This window comes from Thermothelomyces heterothallicus (genome assembly GCF_042370625.1).
Source record: "Thermothelomyces heterothallicus CBS 202.75 unplaced genomic scaffold P884_scaffold_30, whole genome shotgun sequence".
In the NCBI taxonomy this organism is placed as follows: Eukaryota; Fungi; Ascomycota; class Sordariomycetes; order Sordariales; family Chaetomiaceae; genus Thermothelomyces; species Thermothelomyces heterothallicus.
Genome location: NW_027192591.1, coordinates 316,421 through 330,372, shown reverse-complemented (window position 1 = coordinate 330,372; position 13,952 = coordinate 316,421). Strand labels below are relative to the sequence as shown.

The 13,952-nt window shown below is 55.4% G+C and overlaps 2 protein-coding genes across 2 annotated transcripts; both read left to right on the top strand.

The window, feature by feature from the left end:
• Positions 1-401: 401 nt before the first annotated feature.
• Positions 402-2,234, top strand: P884DRAFT_280492 (uncharacterized protein; the record flags this gene model as incomplete). Its single annotated transcript, XM_069443445.1, has 3 exons — positions 402-661; positions 719-985; positions 1,064-2,234. 3 exons carry the CDS (start codon positions 402-404, stop codon positions 2,232-2,234), a joined length of 1,698 nt encoding a protein of 565 aa, XP_069294285.1.
• Positions 2,235-3,178: 944 nt separating this feature from the next.
• Positions 3,179-13,162, top strand: P884DRAFT_209861 (uncharacterized protein; the record flags this gene model as incomplete). Its single annotated transcript, XM_069438961.1, has 3 exons — positions 3,179-3,479; positions 3,553-11,553; positions 11,640-13,162. The coding sequence occupies 3 exons, from the start codon at positions 3,179-3,181 to the stop codon at positions 13,160-13,162; spliced, it is 9,825 nt and encodes a 3,274-aa protein (XP_069294284.1).
• Positions 13,163-13,952: the final 790 nt, after the last annotated feature.

The window sequence follows — 13,952 nt, the reverse complement described above, 5'->3', positions numbered from 1 at the left end:
CCTGCGGGTTGGAGGTGATATCGCACGGACCCGCGCCGCACGATCACCACTGGAGGATAGCTCGACGCGGTGTGGCGTTGCTAGCCTGGAGAGGGGGAATCTGCACTTACACTAAGTCGGCACGCCCTTGCTCACTTTAGTCTAGTGTACGGAGGAAATACTAGTAGTGTATGTAGTACATACATACACCAAACAACTTATTCCCCTGGGCACATATTAAATTGTTCCATTCTACTTATACTCTAACTGATTACAGTGTTCAGTGATCCTTTCCTCGTCCCTACCTTCGTTCCTCATTTCCTCTTGTCCCCCTTGGGTTGCTCTCATATGGTGTGAATAGGTAATTATGATCAAGTCTCTATCTAATTAGGCTTCCGTGAGCCCGGGCGGCGCCGGTAATCATGCGAGGCGTACCGCACGAGGATGCCCAGCGCATCATTGCCATCGAGAGGACCTGTTCGGCCCTCTCGTTTCTAGGATGCGTCTTCGTCCTGGTAACCTTCGCCCTCTCGGACGCCTTTCGACAGCGAGCCATCAATCGAATGGTGTTCTACGCGACCTTTGGCAACATGTTGACCAATGTTGCAACCCTCATGACAACCACCTACACACACAAGCCCGACTCCTTCGGCTGCCAGCTTCAGGGCTTCCTAATTCAAGTGTAAGGGATCTTGTCCTCTCTTTCTTCATCTTGGGTCCTCCCGCTCATTACTTCCAGGTTTATGCAGAGCGACGCCTATTGGGCTCTGGCCATGGCGATCAATGTCTACCTCACATTCTACCACAAGTATGACGCGAGGATGCTCAGAAGGATGGAGATTGCATACCTCGCCTGCTGCTACGGCATTCCATTCATTCCCGGTTTCACCTTTATTTTTGTTTCCAACAAGAGAAGGGGCAGGCCGTACGGCGACGCGATCTTGTGGTGTTGGTTGAAGCCAGAATGGGAGGTCTACCGAATCGCTACCTTCTACGGGCCCATCTGGTACGGGTTACCTGTGTTTAAGTTAACCATCCACTCTCTACTCGGAGGTATTGACTATAAATTAATAAACCATCGCAGGGCTGCCATCATTGCCACCATGACCATCTACATCCGCGCCGGCCGAGAAATCTACCACAATCGCCGCAAGATGATGAACTTTAGCTCCACTGGCAACGGCACCGTCGGAACCGGCGAGCATTTCTCTCCCGCCATAGAGTTCTCGTCTGCCTTCAACTTTAAGACCACCGAGGTCACCCAAACCACCGAGATCGTCAAGCCCCCAGCTGCCGTTGTCAAAACAGGCGCCACCGTCTCTAACACCGCGCCGTCCTACTCCGTCACCGTATCAACCGACATCCAGGCCGCCGACCGACTCAACATGCGCGCCTCGTTGGAGGAGGACCCGGGCAACGGGGACTCTTCCACGCTCACACACAGCAGCAGCAGCAGCAGCAGCACTACCACCAACCATCATCGAGCCCCGTCGGCAACCAACGGCAGCGGAAGGCCAGACAACGGCGCCTGGCGGGCCCCCGCCTTGTCCACGGCAACCCAGCCGTCCCCGCTGACTCCGACCGTGACCTCAACAGTGACGACGTCGCGCCACTCCCGCGTGACTGCGGCGCCGGGACGCGCACACCACCACCACCACCACCACCACAACCACCACCACAACCACCACCACGAGTCGGCGTCGTCGCACAGCGCGACGTGGTCCTACACCAAGTGCGCCATCCTCTTCTTTTCGGTCCTGCTCATCACCTGGATCCCGTCCTCGGGCAACCGCGTCTACAGCCTGGTCCACCGCGACGACGTGTCCCGGCCGCTCTTCTACGCCAGCGCCTTCGTCCTCCCGCTGCAGGGCTTCTGGAACGCCATCATCTACGTCGTCACCTCCTGGGCCGCCTGCAAGAGCCTGGCCCGGTCCTGCCTCGCCGGCGCCAAGGGGGTGCGCGACTGGGTAGGCGAGGGCGTCTCGAGGACGCGGAGCAGGGGGGCGAGGAGTGGGAGGAGGGTGAGTGCGGTCAAGATTGTGGACCGGTCGGAGAGGGGCGGCGGTCGTGCTGCTGGTGCTGGTGCTGGTACTGGTGCTGGTGCTGGTGCTGGTGGCGGCCGCCGCGGAAGCGCAGTCGGGATATGGTTGGGTAATGATATCAGCAGGAATGAGAGGGAGAGGGAGAGCGAGAGGAGCACCAGCATGGAGGACCTGACGGGCCAAAGAAGGGCCATGACAGTGTCGGCCGTGTAAAAAAAAAAAAAGGGGGGGGGGGTGTCGGTGCTGTTTCCGTACCTGGACTGAATGGCAGGTGGACTCTTCTTCCATTCATTCATGTCGTCTCCTTCTCTTCTCTATCTTCAACTGTTCGCTGCAGTTGTCGTTTCTCACGGATACCCCTAATAATTATTAGTACCTTAATAAATTACTGAACACCAAACCCGAGTCACGCTTGCGAGTGGGTGTTTCTTCACTTTTTTATGCTTGAAACGATTGTGTGTTTTACCGAGAGCACTCGGGCCGACTTGTTTTCTCGACGAAATTACGACCTGAGGTCATTGACAGCTGTCAAGAGGAATGATGGTGCATCCGTGTTGGTGTTGCGAGATAATTACTGCTGTGCTTTTTTTGGTTGCAGGAAAAAATCGCGACTTCAGGATGGTTCCTTACCTACCTAGGTCACAGGAAAACTCAGGTAGGGAATTAGCTATCTAGTGGCTTGATCATGAATCCTCTGTCCATTATCTAATTATATCTTCTTGTCAACGTGTGAGAACCTGACCCGAGGTAGCCGCAGGTCCCTTTTCTGCAGCGACAATGGCAAGGCGCAATATATGCAGGGGTGCATTTACACACTGTCTATTAATAATTAATGATTAACATGCACTGAGGCCTACTGTCTGCCTGTTGCTTCTTTCCACAACCCAACAAACCACGCATGGGATGAAACAAGGCATTTTTTCTGCCTGCAATCAGGCGTTCCGCGACGACTACCTGAAGTTTTCTCGCTACATAAAGTGCTTCACCTTTTGGAAACCCTTACTTTTGCTCTCCTTCGTGTCGCGCGTCTACGACAGAACAAAAATCTCGATCCTAGCACTGCTTAACACTTGAACTGCTATTAATTACCATCTACGGCCCTCCCTTTCATCCTTGTCTAACAAACCTCTCTGCGAGCTCCTTGGGACTCACTCGACATGAGGGCGTCTTCCAGCGATTTCGCTTCTACCACGGCATTTGAATACGCCATCAACCATGTATTCCTGCCCCCCAGGACTCCTCAAAAGGATGACACAAATATCATCGAGGAACACGGCCTCATCGAGTCCTTGCTTGTATCGACCAACGAGCTGTCTCGAATATGCGAGAGGTCAGAATCACATCAGTTGGGGCCGATTACCCGCATGCTCAAGCGGCTCTTGAGTGTCGAGCCTGGAATGGACAGCGCTACCAAGAGGAAGACCATGAAGGAGGTCATTTCGGAGTTGCAGGATGGCGGTAAGTAATTTCGCATACGCATTGAAGAAGTTTCCTAGAACGGTCACTAATGAACGGAATTATTTCCCCGCAGAATATGCAGTATTCCACATCCGCGCTCAGAATGCCGGGCTTCTCTTAACAGGCCGGCAGAATGATATTCTTGTCGAAGCTTTTGAGCTTTTGGCACCGAACAAGGACGTCATGACTTGCCCGGGCCGCCTCATTCGCGAGTTTCCCGACTGTGCCGCCTCGGTAAATCGCACCGTCATGTTCGATGGCGACTTCCTAGACGACTTTGTCGACGTGCTCCGCCAGCTGGAGCTCCAGGAGTCCCCTCTCGCCCACCAAAAGACGAGGAAATCGGGTCGCAAGTTCGACGAAGAACGCGATACGGACTCTCCGTTTCTTGTCACAGACATGGTGATGGGCACACTCGCGGGCCTAGGCCGGAGTGTAGAGCCCCAGCGCATCGTCAAGAGGAGTCGGGAGCAAGTAAACTGGGACAGCGCATTTCTGGCGTTCCACAGATCCCCAACATGGTTGCTCCTGCGAGTGGCCACGCGCCTGGTGTTGGACCGCAATGCAGCGCGGGACAGACACGAGTCGCTCTACAAGACGCTCATAACGTTCCATCACGGACTATTGCTGCAGCAGGCAACGCAGCACGAACTCGGGAGCGATCTTCGATTCACCATGGCGGCCAAGCTTTGCCGGCGACTGGCAAAGCTGGGCCCGCGGCACAATGTCCCCTGGGTTCAGGAGCTCAGCGAAATCATCGCGGAAAACGCCGGTGCACTTCAACACCGATGGGAAGAGGCACAGACGGGTTGTAATGCCGGTAACTGCAGCCCGGCATCTCTCGAACAGCTCTGCTTCGAGGCAGACACGAACTTGCAGCTCCAAACCTCCCTGGGCCCACACCTATCGTGGATTCAGACACGATCCTTGGATGACCAGAGCGCCGCTGGACCTGGCGACAACACCTGGTTCTCTATTTTTCCCGCATCTAAATTTCCTTCCTTCCCGGCATTTGAGGAAGAGGAAAAGTATTCTCTACCCGAGTTGGAATCGTGGATTGAATCAAACCTATCCTCGTGGGTGACTAGATGCCTGTGCGACTTTCATCACACCAGCAACAACAGCAGCAGCCTGAGCAGCACGAAGGTTGGGGTCAAACTTCGAAAACTCAAAGATCTCATAATCGACTACTACATAGAGGGAAAGGAAGCCTACAAAGGCAATCCAGAAGCTCTTTCTCTCATGTACCTCAATCTGATGAGTCTCTGGGTCGCCACGGACAAGATCGCCGGGGCAGCAGCTCCCCTACTTCTGGAGTTCGATCCGGGTTTCCCACCAGACCTTCTTCAACCATTACTCCTACCGACCCGGCTCGAGATGGCTCGACTCCATGAGATTGAGACTTACCTCTCTCGCAGGAGGAAGGAGGCCCGCAACGGTTACCCCCAGGTGTTTGCGCATTTTGGGACGCCAAAGTCGTTTGCAGTTCGCTACTTCGACTCGTCTGCAGAACAGAAAGAACTCTTGAGTCACATACAGGCCGAATCCGAGAGGGCTGCGGCCAGGAAACAGCAACAATACCGAGACATGCGGAGAACTTGGGAAGCTCTGACTAGAGAGCTCGGATCGTCCTCGCACCAGACGGTGTGGAACAGAAAAATGAAGAGCGAGGTCTGCAAGTCAAATTGCAATGCGTGCTGGTTGGGGAGTCGGATTAAGGCGCTCAGGATTGACCTCTTCGAGTGGCCTTTACCAAGCGGTGATGTGAATCTAGCCAAGGCCATCGTCTTTGAGATATCCGTTCCGGAAGTGGTCGCCATCTGGCGGGACGTGACCACCAAACTCCTCTGCGAGGTGTTCCGAACCGGTGGAACGCTGGGAACCGTGGGAAATCTCTGGAGTGCATCCGCACATCCCGGTCTCGCCAGGTTTGTTACGGCCACAAGCAGGGTCCAAGTGGCGTCTACGATCAAACCTGTTGCAGCCTCGCATTACCGCGGAAAGCACATCAGCGGGATCACTGATCCGGAAGATGTCGTTGTGCGCCCCCTATGGCAGCATTACGATTATTACGAACCCACCTCCCGGATACCTCACTTTGAGATGTTCAAGAACCTGAGTCTCCCTGCACAGTGCTCATTTGCCGAGCACCAGAGCGGACGTCTCCTCCGTTCGTGGACTCGATCCACAGGCCACACGTCCAATGAAGTCATTGCCGCGCAGTCACAGTGTCCTCCGGACATGTCCCTAGACGAGTTCCGCGCATTCGGCCATCTGCGGTCCGGTCATCGTCTGCAGTGGGCCAACGTCCTTTGCCAGCTGCGAGTTCCGTCTCTGAACTGGAATCACGAGTCGACGTACTGGCTAGTCCTGCAGGCGTGTCTCGAGGCAGGGCCCCCGGACCATTCGGACTGTCTTCGTCGGGAATCACATGCGGATCTTGGAAACGACGTTCTTGTCCGCCGGATGACGGAAGCGTTGGACACGGCGCTCGATCGGTACCGGGAAAACTGGCAAAACAACGTTGCCGTCAGCCTCTTAGCGTGCCTCGGAACGCGGGTTCTGTCGTTGACGAGCGAAAATTACAAGGACTCGGATGATGAGGATGACAAGGAGGACAACGACAAAGATTCCAAGGGAAAGAAGGAGACCGAGAGCATGATCGGCAACAAAGAGCACAAGGACCCGGCGCCGCCTTCACTTATTGACTCCCTGCTGGCATTTCTATCTCGGGTCAGGGAGGCGACGATTTGTTGGGCCAGGCAACTTCTCGAGCGACGAGCGAGCTGCATCCTGGAGGGTGAGCAGAAGAGCTTGGATAAGCGGATCTTGATGGCTGCCTTGACTTGCATGTCCACCTTCGACATCGAGACAAATCTCCTGCAAGTCATCCTACAGTCCACAAACTTCCTTAGCATCTTCGTTGAGGCAACTATTCTTGCCCACGACTATACGCCGCCAACGGAATCCGTCTCCGACCCCATCCTGCTCATGCTGTTACACCGATGGCGCAGGACGATGCATAGGTCGCGCGAGATCATCATGACAGAGGTTGTCACGAACGCCAACATCGGCTTCCACCGGGCCATCCACCGGTTTTGGGCTGACTATCCTCCGTCAACCAGGCAATGGTCGACCCTTCCGGGAAAGAAGAGTCACATCCTGCGGACCGTGATTGGTACCGGGAATGATAAAGCTATTGATATAACATTCAACTCTCTGGACGGCCGACTGCTCGTCGCAGGGTATCCGTTATCCCGTCTGCCTCGCGAATACACATCAACGCCTGCCTATAAAGAACTCTTCGGTTCCCAGGTTCTGGAAGTCATGCCATCAACTCGACAAGGAATGTGCTTCTCTGCGTGCCGTCCGCAGCACGGCTGGGTGGTGCATTTCACAATGGTCCGCGCTGACCTCGTCATACAGGCTGTGAAAGCTGAGGACATAAGTTCCATCAAGCCTGGCGCAGGCGCTAGAGTGTGCGAGTTCATCCCGTCTGAGAAGCTGAAGGGCGATGTCCCTGCATCTTTCGTTCGTAACTACTCGCACTGGCTGGATCTTGCCACAGGAGTCATTGAATTCCGACCTCGAGATCAGCCCTGGGAATCGTCAGAGGATAGCTGGACTCTGACCCGAGATGGCAGCAGCAACATCCTCTCGCATGGCGGGTGCTACGTGCTTGATCCCCACAGCCCAACCGCCGAGGCGCTCTTCGCCCGCCTGAAACCTATCGAGACGAGAGAGCACTTGGACATGATATTTCACCCGGACGACCATGTCTTGGTTGTGGACCTACCGAGGTTCTCCATCTCCTTCAGCCTCGCAGAAGGCGGCGCCGTCATCAGGTCGAAACACTATTCAGGCATGTGTATCGACGATGATCAGAACATCGGGACTTTGTTCGGCCTTGAGAACAAGCTTGTCCTCCGGCAGGAAGAGAACGATTCGGAGCACTGTTCACCACGGAGAATTGTGCTCGTGCCGCGTGGGTCGCCAACCGCCGAAATAGCTTCAAACCACGTCAGCGTTCGCGTCAATGTTCCGGCTGGACTCCGCGTCAAGCACGACGCTTTTACGATCGACACGACGCTCGGCCGCATAGCGAGCAGCACATCACTCGCTAGCAAGCTATACCTGTGCTACCTACACGCACTGACATCCCACTGTCTTCCTGACCCGCTAACCGGCCGCACCGGAACAGAAGAAGCTCTGAGAATCTTGCGGTCGGCTTCTGTTCGATCGTTCCAGCGGTTGGACCTAGAGTCCTACCACCTGCTCTGTGACATTGCGAGAATATCCCCACGGAGGCTCTTCTATCCCGAGCACTTGACCGTCATGGAGCGGATAACGTGGTCAGGCAAGCTGCCTGTCCTGTCTCAAAACGACGCCTTTTGGACAGAGGTCGAGGACATTCTCAGTCATGCCCGAGACTGTGCGCTTCTGCACCTGCAGGATGAGGAGGGATCCGACTCGTTCAAGATTGAGTCTGTCGAAGGGTCTTCCCGCTTGTTGTTAGACAGAGCAAAGATCAGAAACGCGACGTTCCAGGTCTCCGAGTTTGGAGCTGAAATGCATACCACGACCTTCGACGACCGCTACTCTGGACGGCACCTCAATCGAGGTCCCGAGGCCCACTCGAGAGTCAAGATGGTAACAAGTCGTCTCCTGTCGGGGAGGCAGGAACTTCTGGACCCGCTGCCCTCCACGTTGCGCGAAGATCTCCTTGCAGTCATCGGCCAGCAATTTCCGGGCCACTCCGAAGTCGACCTCAGATTCCAGCTCGACTATCTCCAACCTGCCCCCAAGTCCCTGTCGAAACTGTGGTGCGGCCTGCACCGCAAGCTCACGGAGGAGCCGAACAAATACCGTATTGCCTTCTTTCTATCCGCCCTAATCTATGCTGAAAAGTCGGACTGGGCCGTCGTCCAGGCACTCATGGCGCTTGCGATTGCTCCGAGCAGGTTCCAGGTATTGGTGACACCGCCAAGAGAGCTTAGATTTGATCTCGACTACGATCTGTCCACGCTGCGACACGGGATTGACCAAATCATCCGGAACTCCCAGTATGATTTCGACCTATGCCCCGAGACCAACCTTGCGAGGCTGGACTTCGAGTCCGACAACCAGGTCGAGAAAAGGCGCTATTGCATCTGGAAAGAAAATTCAGACAAGATGGCAAGAAGCTTCAGAACCGAGCTCGAACTTCAGTGGTGCCAGGGTTGGACTGTGACGACGCCTACCGGGAAAATGTACTCTTCTTACTTGGATGTCGATACCATCATGAGCAAGGTCTCGGATGCTTTGGACCTTGCGCGGCGTACAAGCTTGTTCGAGCAATACCTGTTCGACCTTGGGCGGGAACTTCGTGACATGAGGGTGTCTCCAGGACAAGAGACTGATCAAAACGGTTTCTCTTCAGACGACTCGGCTGCTATCCCGAGCCTGGAACCACAACGTGCTGGCCGGTCAGCATATGTGTCCTCTGATGTGTTGTTTTCCAGATCGGCTCCTTCGACGAGCCGTCCGCGACTTGTGGATTTCACGTATCTCTGCGGCCGCGCCGTTCACGCCGCCGGAGACAGAGGGCCTCTGGCAGGGCTCTTCGAGCACCTCTCCCGAATCGCGGGCGACAGGCCATACCAGACTGATTACCTGAAGGAACTCGAATCCAGTTCCGTCAGCACGGCCAGGCCGGCTCTTCAACTAAAGCAATGCATTGATGACTTAAGGAGTATCTTTGAGGTGCATCTCTGCGAATGCAAGCAAACAGTGGAGGAGATACGTGGTGCGATCGAGGAGACCCTGAGTCCCCGGTCAATCGTCGACGCAACACTCCAAACGGCCGGCCTATACCCGCGCATTTCGCCCATATTTCTGCTTCGGCGTCTCACCCGAGACTTCTGGGCCGACCTCTCCGAAGGCTGGCGGGAATGCCTTGCTAACTACGCCCTGTCGTTATCGTACCTACAGCGGGCACAGCGCCTCGTCAACGCGAGCAGTGATCCGTCGAAGCGAACAGAGCTTCTCAGGGAGATTCAAACCACGGGGACTCATGAATCGGACGACGGGAACCCGTTGGTCTTTCCCGAGAACCTCCTACTTGAGCTCGAGCAAGGGATCTTGATACGTCCCGTCCAGCAAAGCATCGCGGCCAAGATGCGAGATCCTCCGGGCGGGAGGAACTCTGTCATGCAATTGAACATGGGTGAAGGCAAATCATCCGTCATCGTCCCGGTTGTTGCGGCATCGCTGGCAGACGGAGAGCGTCTAGTCCGCGTCGTGGTCGCGAAGCCACAGTCCAAACAGATGCAACATAGCTTGATCGGTACTCTCGGCGGACTAATCAACCGCCGAGTCTTTTATCTCCCATTCTCAAGAGCGCTGCAAATCCAGAGCGACGGTCTCGTGGTTATTCGCAGGATGCTCGAGACCTGCCGAAAAGAGCGCGGGGTTCTGTTGGTCCAGCCGGAGCACCTCTTATCCTTCAAGCTCATGGGCCTGGAAAGCATCTACGCACAACCAGGGAGCATCGGACAGGAGATTCTCCAGACCTACCGCGAGTTCGAGGCCGTATCGAGGGATATTGTTGACGAAAGTGACGAGAACTTCAGCGTCAAGTTTGAGCTGATATACACGATGGGCGCCCAACAACCGATTGACATGAGCCCGGAACGCTGGACGACGATCCAGGAGCTGATGGACATTGTTCTCGACGTCTCCAGGGATCTGACCAGCGGACCAGGGAGAATCAGAGGACTGCTGCTTGAGGAACATGATAATACCGCCGGGAGCCGCTTCCCGACGATCCGTGTCCTGGAGGACTCGGCTGGAAAGGTTCTGGTCGAGACCATCGCCGAGCGGATCTGTCGCATCGGGCTCAAGGGCTTTCCAATCCACCATCAGACAAAGCGGATGCGACAGGCCGTTCTAGAGTACATCCTCCAGCCAAGCCTCACCCCTGAACGGATTGCTGCCGTTGAAGACGCCGAGAGCGGGTTGTTTAGCGAGCCAACCTCGAGGAACGCACTTCTTTTGCTCCGAGGCCTACTTGCCTTCAACGTCATCCTGTTTGCCCTGGGCCAGAAGCGGTTCCGCGTCAACTACGGCCTTGCTCCCGACCGGCGACCCGCCACCATGTTGGCTGTTCCCTACCGGGCCAAGGACTCGCCAGCTCCACGTTCCGAGTTTAGCCATCCGGACGTTGTCATCGTCTTAACGTGTCTAAGCTACTATTATCAAGGCCTCTCAAGTAAACAGCTGCGTAGCTGTCTGGAGATCCTGGGCAAGTCCGATCAGGCAGAGCAAGAGTACAGCCGATGGGCCGCAAAATCTCCAGACCTCCCGTCGTCCCTGGGCCACTTCTCGGGGGTCAACCTGCAGGACGGCACACTCTACAAGGAGAGCGTATTCCCTGCTCTGCGGTACACGAAGCCGGCCATTGACTTCTTTCTTTCCACGGTCGTCTTTCCCAGAGAGATGCGGGAGTTCCCCTTCAAACTCTCAGCCTCCGGATGGGACCTCGGAAAGACAAAACGGGACCCCCTCACAGGATTTAGCGGAACCACGGACTCAAAGTACGTCCTTCCGCTCTCGGTGACGGCACTCGATCTTGAAGAGCAGCGACACACCAACTCCGCGGTCCTCGCCTGCCTGTTGCGAGATGAAAACACGGTATTGGAACTCGGCGGGGATGAAGCAGACGTCTCTGCCTTGACGGTGGACGTGCTGCTCAACGCGGTGACCACTTCGCGTCAACCGATGAGAGTCATCCTCGACGTAGGGGCACAGATCATCGAGCTCAGCAACCTGCAGGTCGCCCAGCGCTGGCTCGGGTTGGTCCCCGAGCAGGACGCCGATGCAGTCATATTCTTCAACGACCACGATGAGCTATCTGTTTTGACGCGCGACGGATCAGTGGACCTGTTCATCACATCGCCCTTTGCGACACAAACGGACAGGTGCCTCGTATTCCTGGATCAGGCGCATACCAGGGGCACCGATCTGAGGTTGCCCGACTCGTATCGTGCTGCGGTTACGCTGGGGCCCAACCTCACCAAAGACATGCTCGTACAAGGTATTTAACGATTGTACCCAGTTTGTGCTTCAACATCTTCTCGTTGTCCTGCTCCATCCGGATCGCTAATCAGTTCACCTCTGCAGCTTGCATGCGAATGCGCAAACTCGGAGCCGGCCAGTCAGTCACTTTTTGCGTCTCGCCCGAGATGCAGAAACGAGTTCGTAGCCTGGCGCACCTGGAGGATCCCCGCCCGCTCACGGTAACCGACATTCTCGTGTGCGCCATCGTCGAGACCTGGGACGATGCATACCGAAGTCTGCCGGTGTGGGCGACTCAAGGTCTCCGGCATCAACACCAGGAACTCGTCTGGGAGCGAGCAGAAGATACCGGCGAGTTGTCCATTAATGACGTTGTAGATTACATGGAAGACGAAGCACAGTCTCTGGAACAAAGATACCGACCCATCTCCGACGGCAGCGGAACCAATTCTCAGGGCCTGACTGCCAAGCTCATCGAAGCCAGCAAGCTGGAGGCCCGACAGGGCCAAGTGCGCCAGATCAGGGCCAAATGCCTGTCTTTCGGGCTCGCCAATCTGGACGCGATGGGATCTCTCCAGGAAGAACAAGAGCGCGAGCTCGCCCCCGAAGTGGAGCGTGAGCGACAGGTCGAGCGGCCGCCGCCGCGCAGCCCGGCAGCTCACGAACTGCACCCCGACGTCAAACTCTTTGCGACCTCGGGCATCCTCATCACGAACAGCCCGGCGTTCCGCCCTGCCTTCCACACCCTCGCCTCCACCAGCGCGGCGAAACACTTCCCGGTTGAGCGATTCCCAGGCGACCTGCTCGCCACGGCGGACTTTGCCCGCACCGTTCAGGCCGGGGAAGATGCCAAGGATACCGAGCTCTCGTCCTTCGACGCGTACCAGCGCCCGGTGCAGTGGCTCCTGACCACCAACCCCACCGCCCTCCCGTCCGATAAGCAGGCACTCCAAGCCTCGCGCCGACAGAAGAAGAAGAAGAAGACGAAGGCGGGCTCGACGCCGCGCTACGGTATGCACATGGTGCTGGTGAGCTCATGGGAGGCGAACGAGCTCAAGAAGGTCCTGGAAGCCGATGCTGCTGCTGCTGCTGCTGCTGCTGCAATAGCAGTGGGCACACCAGCGGGTGCGCCGCCCGTACTGCTGCGCGCCTACCTCCCTCGGACCAGCCTCTCGTTCGAGTCGCTAGAGGACCTGACGGCGTACACGGTCCCCGCGCACGCGGCAACGACGACGACGACGCCCAAGGAGCTGATCACCCAACTGAATCTGTTCGCCGGCCAGCTGTACCTGCGCACGTACGACGACTACGTGCGTCTCTGTCGGTACCTGGGCCTGTCGTACCGCGAGAACGAGGGCGACACGGACATCGCGGCGGATGGGTTCGTCGGGAGAGGCGGCGGCGGCGGCGGCGGGAAGGGGGGCGAGTACGAGGCCTGCGAGTTCGAGCAGAGCCCGATCGGGTTCCTCGGCGTGCTGTTCCGGCGGATCCGGAGGGACTGCCTCGATATCGAGAAGGCCCACATGGGGAGGGTGTTGTCTGGCGAGATTCTGACGGAGAAGGATTTTGAGGAAAGCGGGTCGGATACGAAATTGAACGGGCATATCAGGTCTGAATCCGGCGTGTAGAGACGAAGAGGGATACTATACTAGTGTTACAGCATACGGCTGTCAGTGGGTCAGATCCGACGGACCTACCAACAGGGATGATGAGCCAGGGGTCATAGACATGTATTTAGACAGCATCCCCAAGTGCCTCTGGCACTTGGAAGAATCAACGTATCTTATCACCACTTCTACAGACCGTACTAGTTAGTCCAGGAGTGCCACCTATGGCGCGAATACCGCTATAGTATTATATCTTATAGCCTATCCGAGCTATAGTCATTTGTAGCTATCAAGCTATAGTAAGTGGTACCTACTACCGGTTCGAATCTGCGATCTTTATTACTATTTACGTTCAAACGCTATAGGAGACCATTTACCCGAGTTAAGTGACTATGCCCCTCTGCTCTAAGTAGACGCCTAAATGGTCAAAAACGATAGTAATAATAACATTATTAAGAACTAATAAATAAGTCTAAACTATAGTAAGCGTATTAGACTTACTACTTTATTATTAGAAATACCTACTAGTGTTAGGTTTAGAAGCTCTTTCTAATAGACCTCTAACTCCTTAAGCTAGTAGTATCTCTTAAGGAGGCTAATAACTACTCTACTTATACTTAGGACTTCTATAATTACCTAATAGATAAGGATTACCTAGAATTATAGACTCTTAATGACTATACCTTAAGAAGGCTTATTAGGTACTTTATAAGACTCTTTCCCTAGCTCTTAAATAAAGCTTTTATTCTACTATTACTATCTATAGTAAAAACTATATTAGAAGTGTAAGTTTAGGAGGAAGGCTAGTATA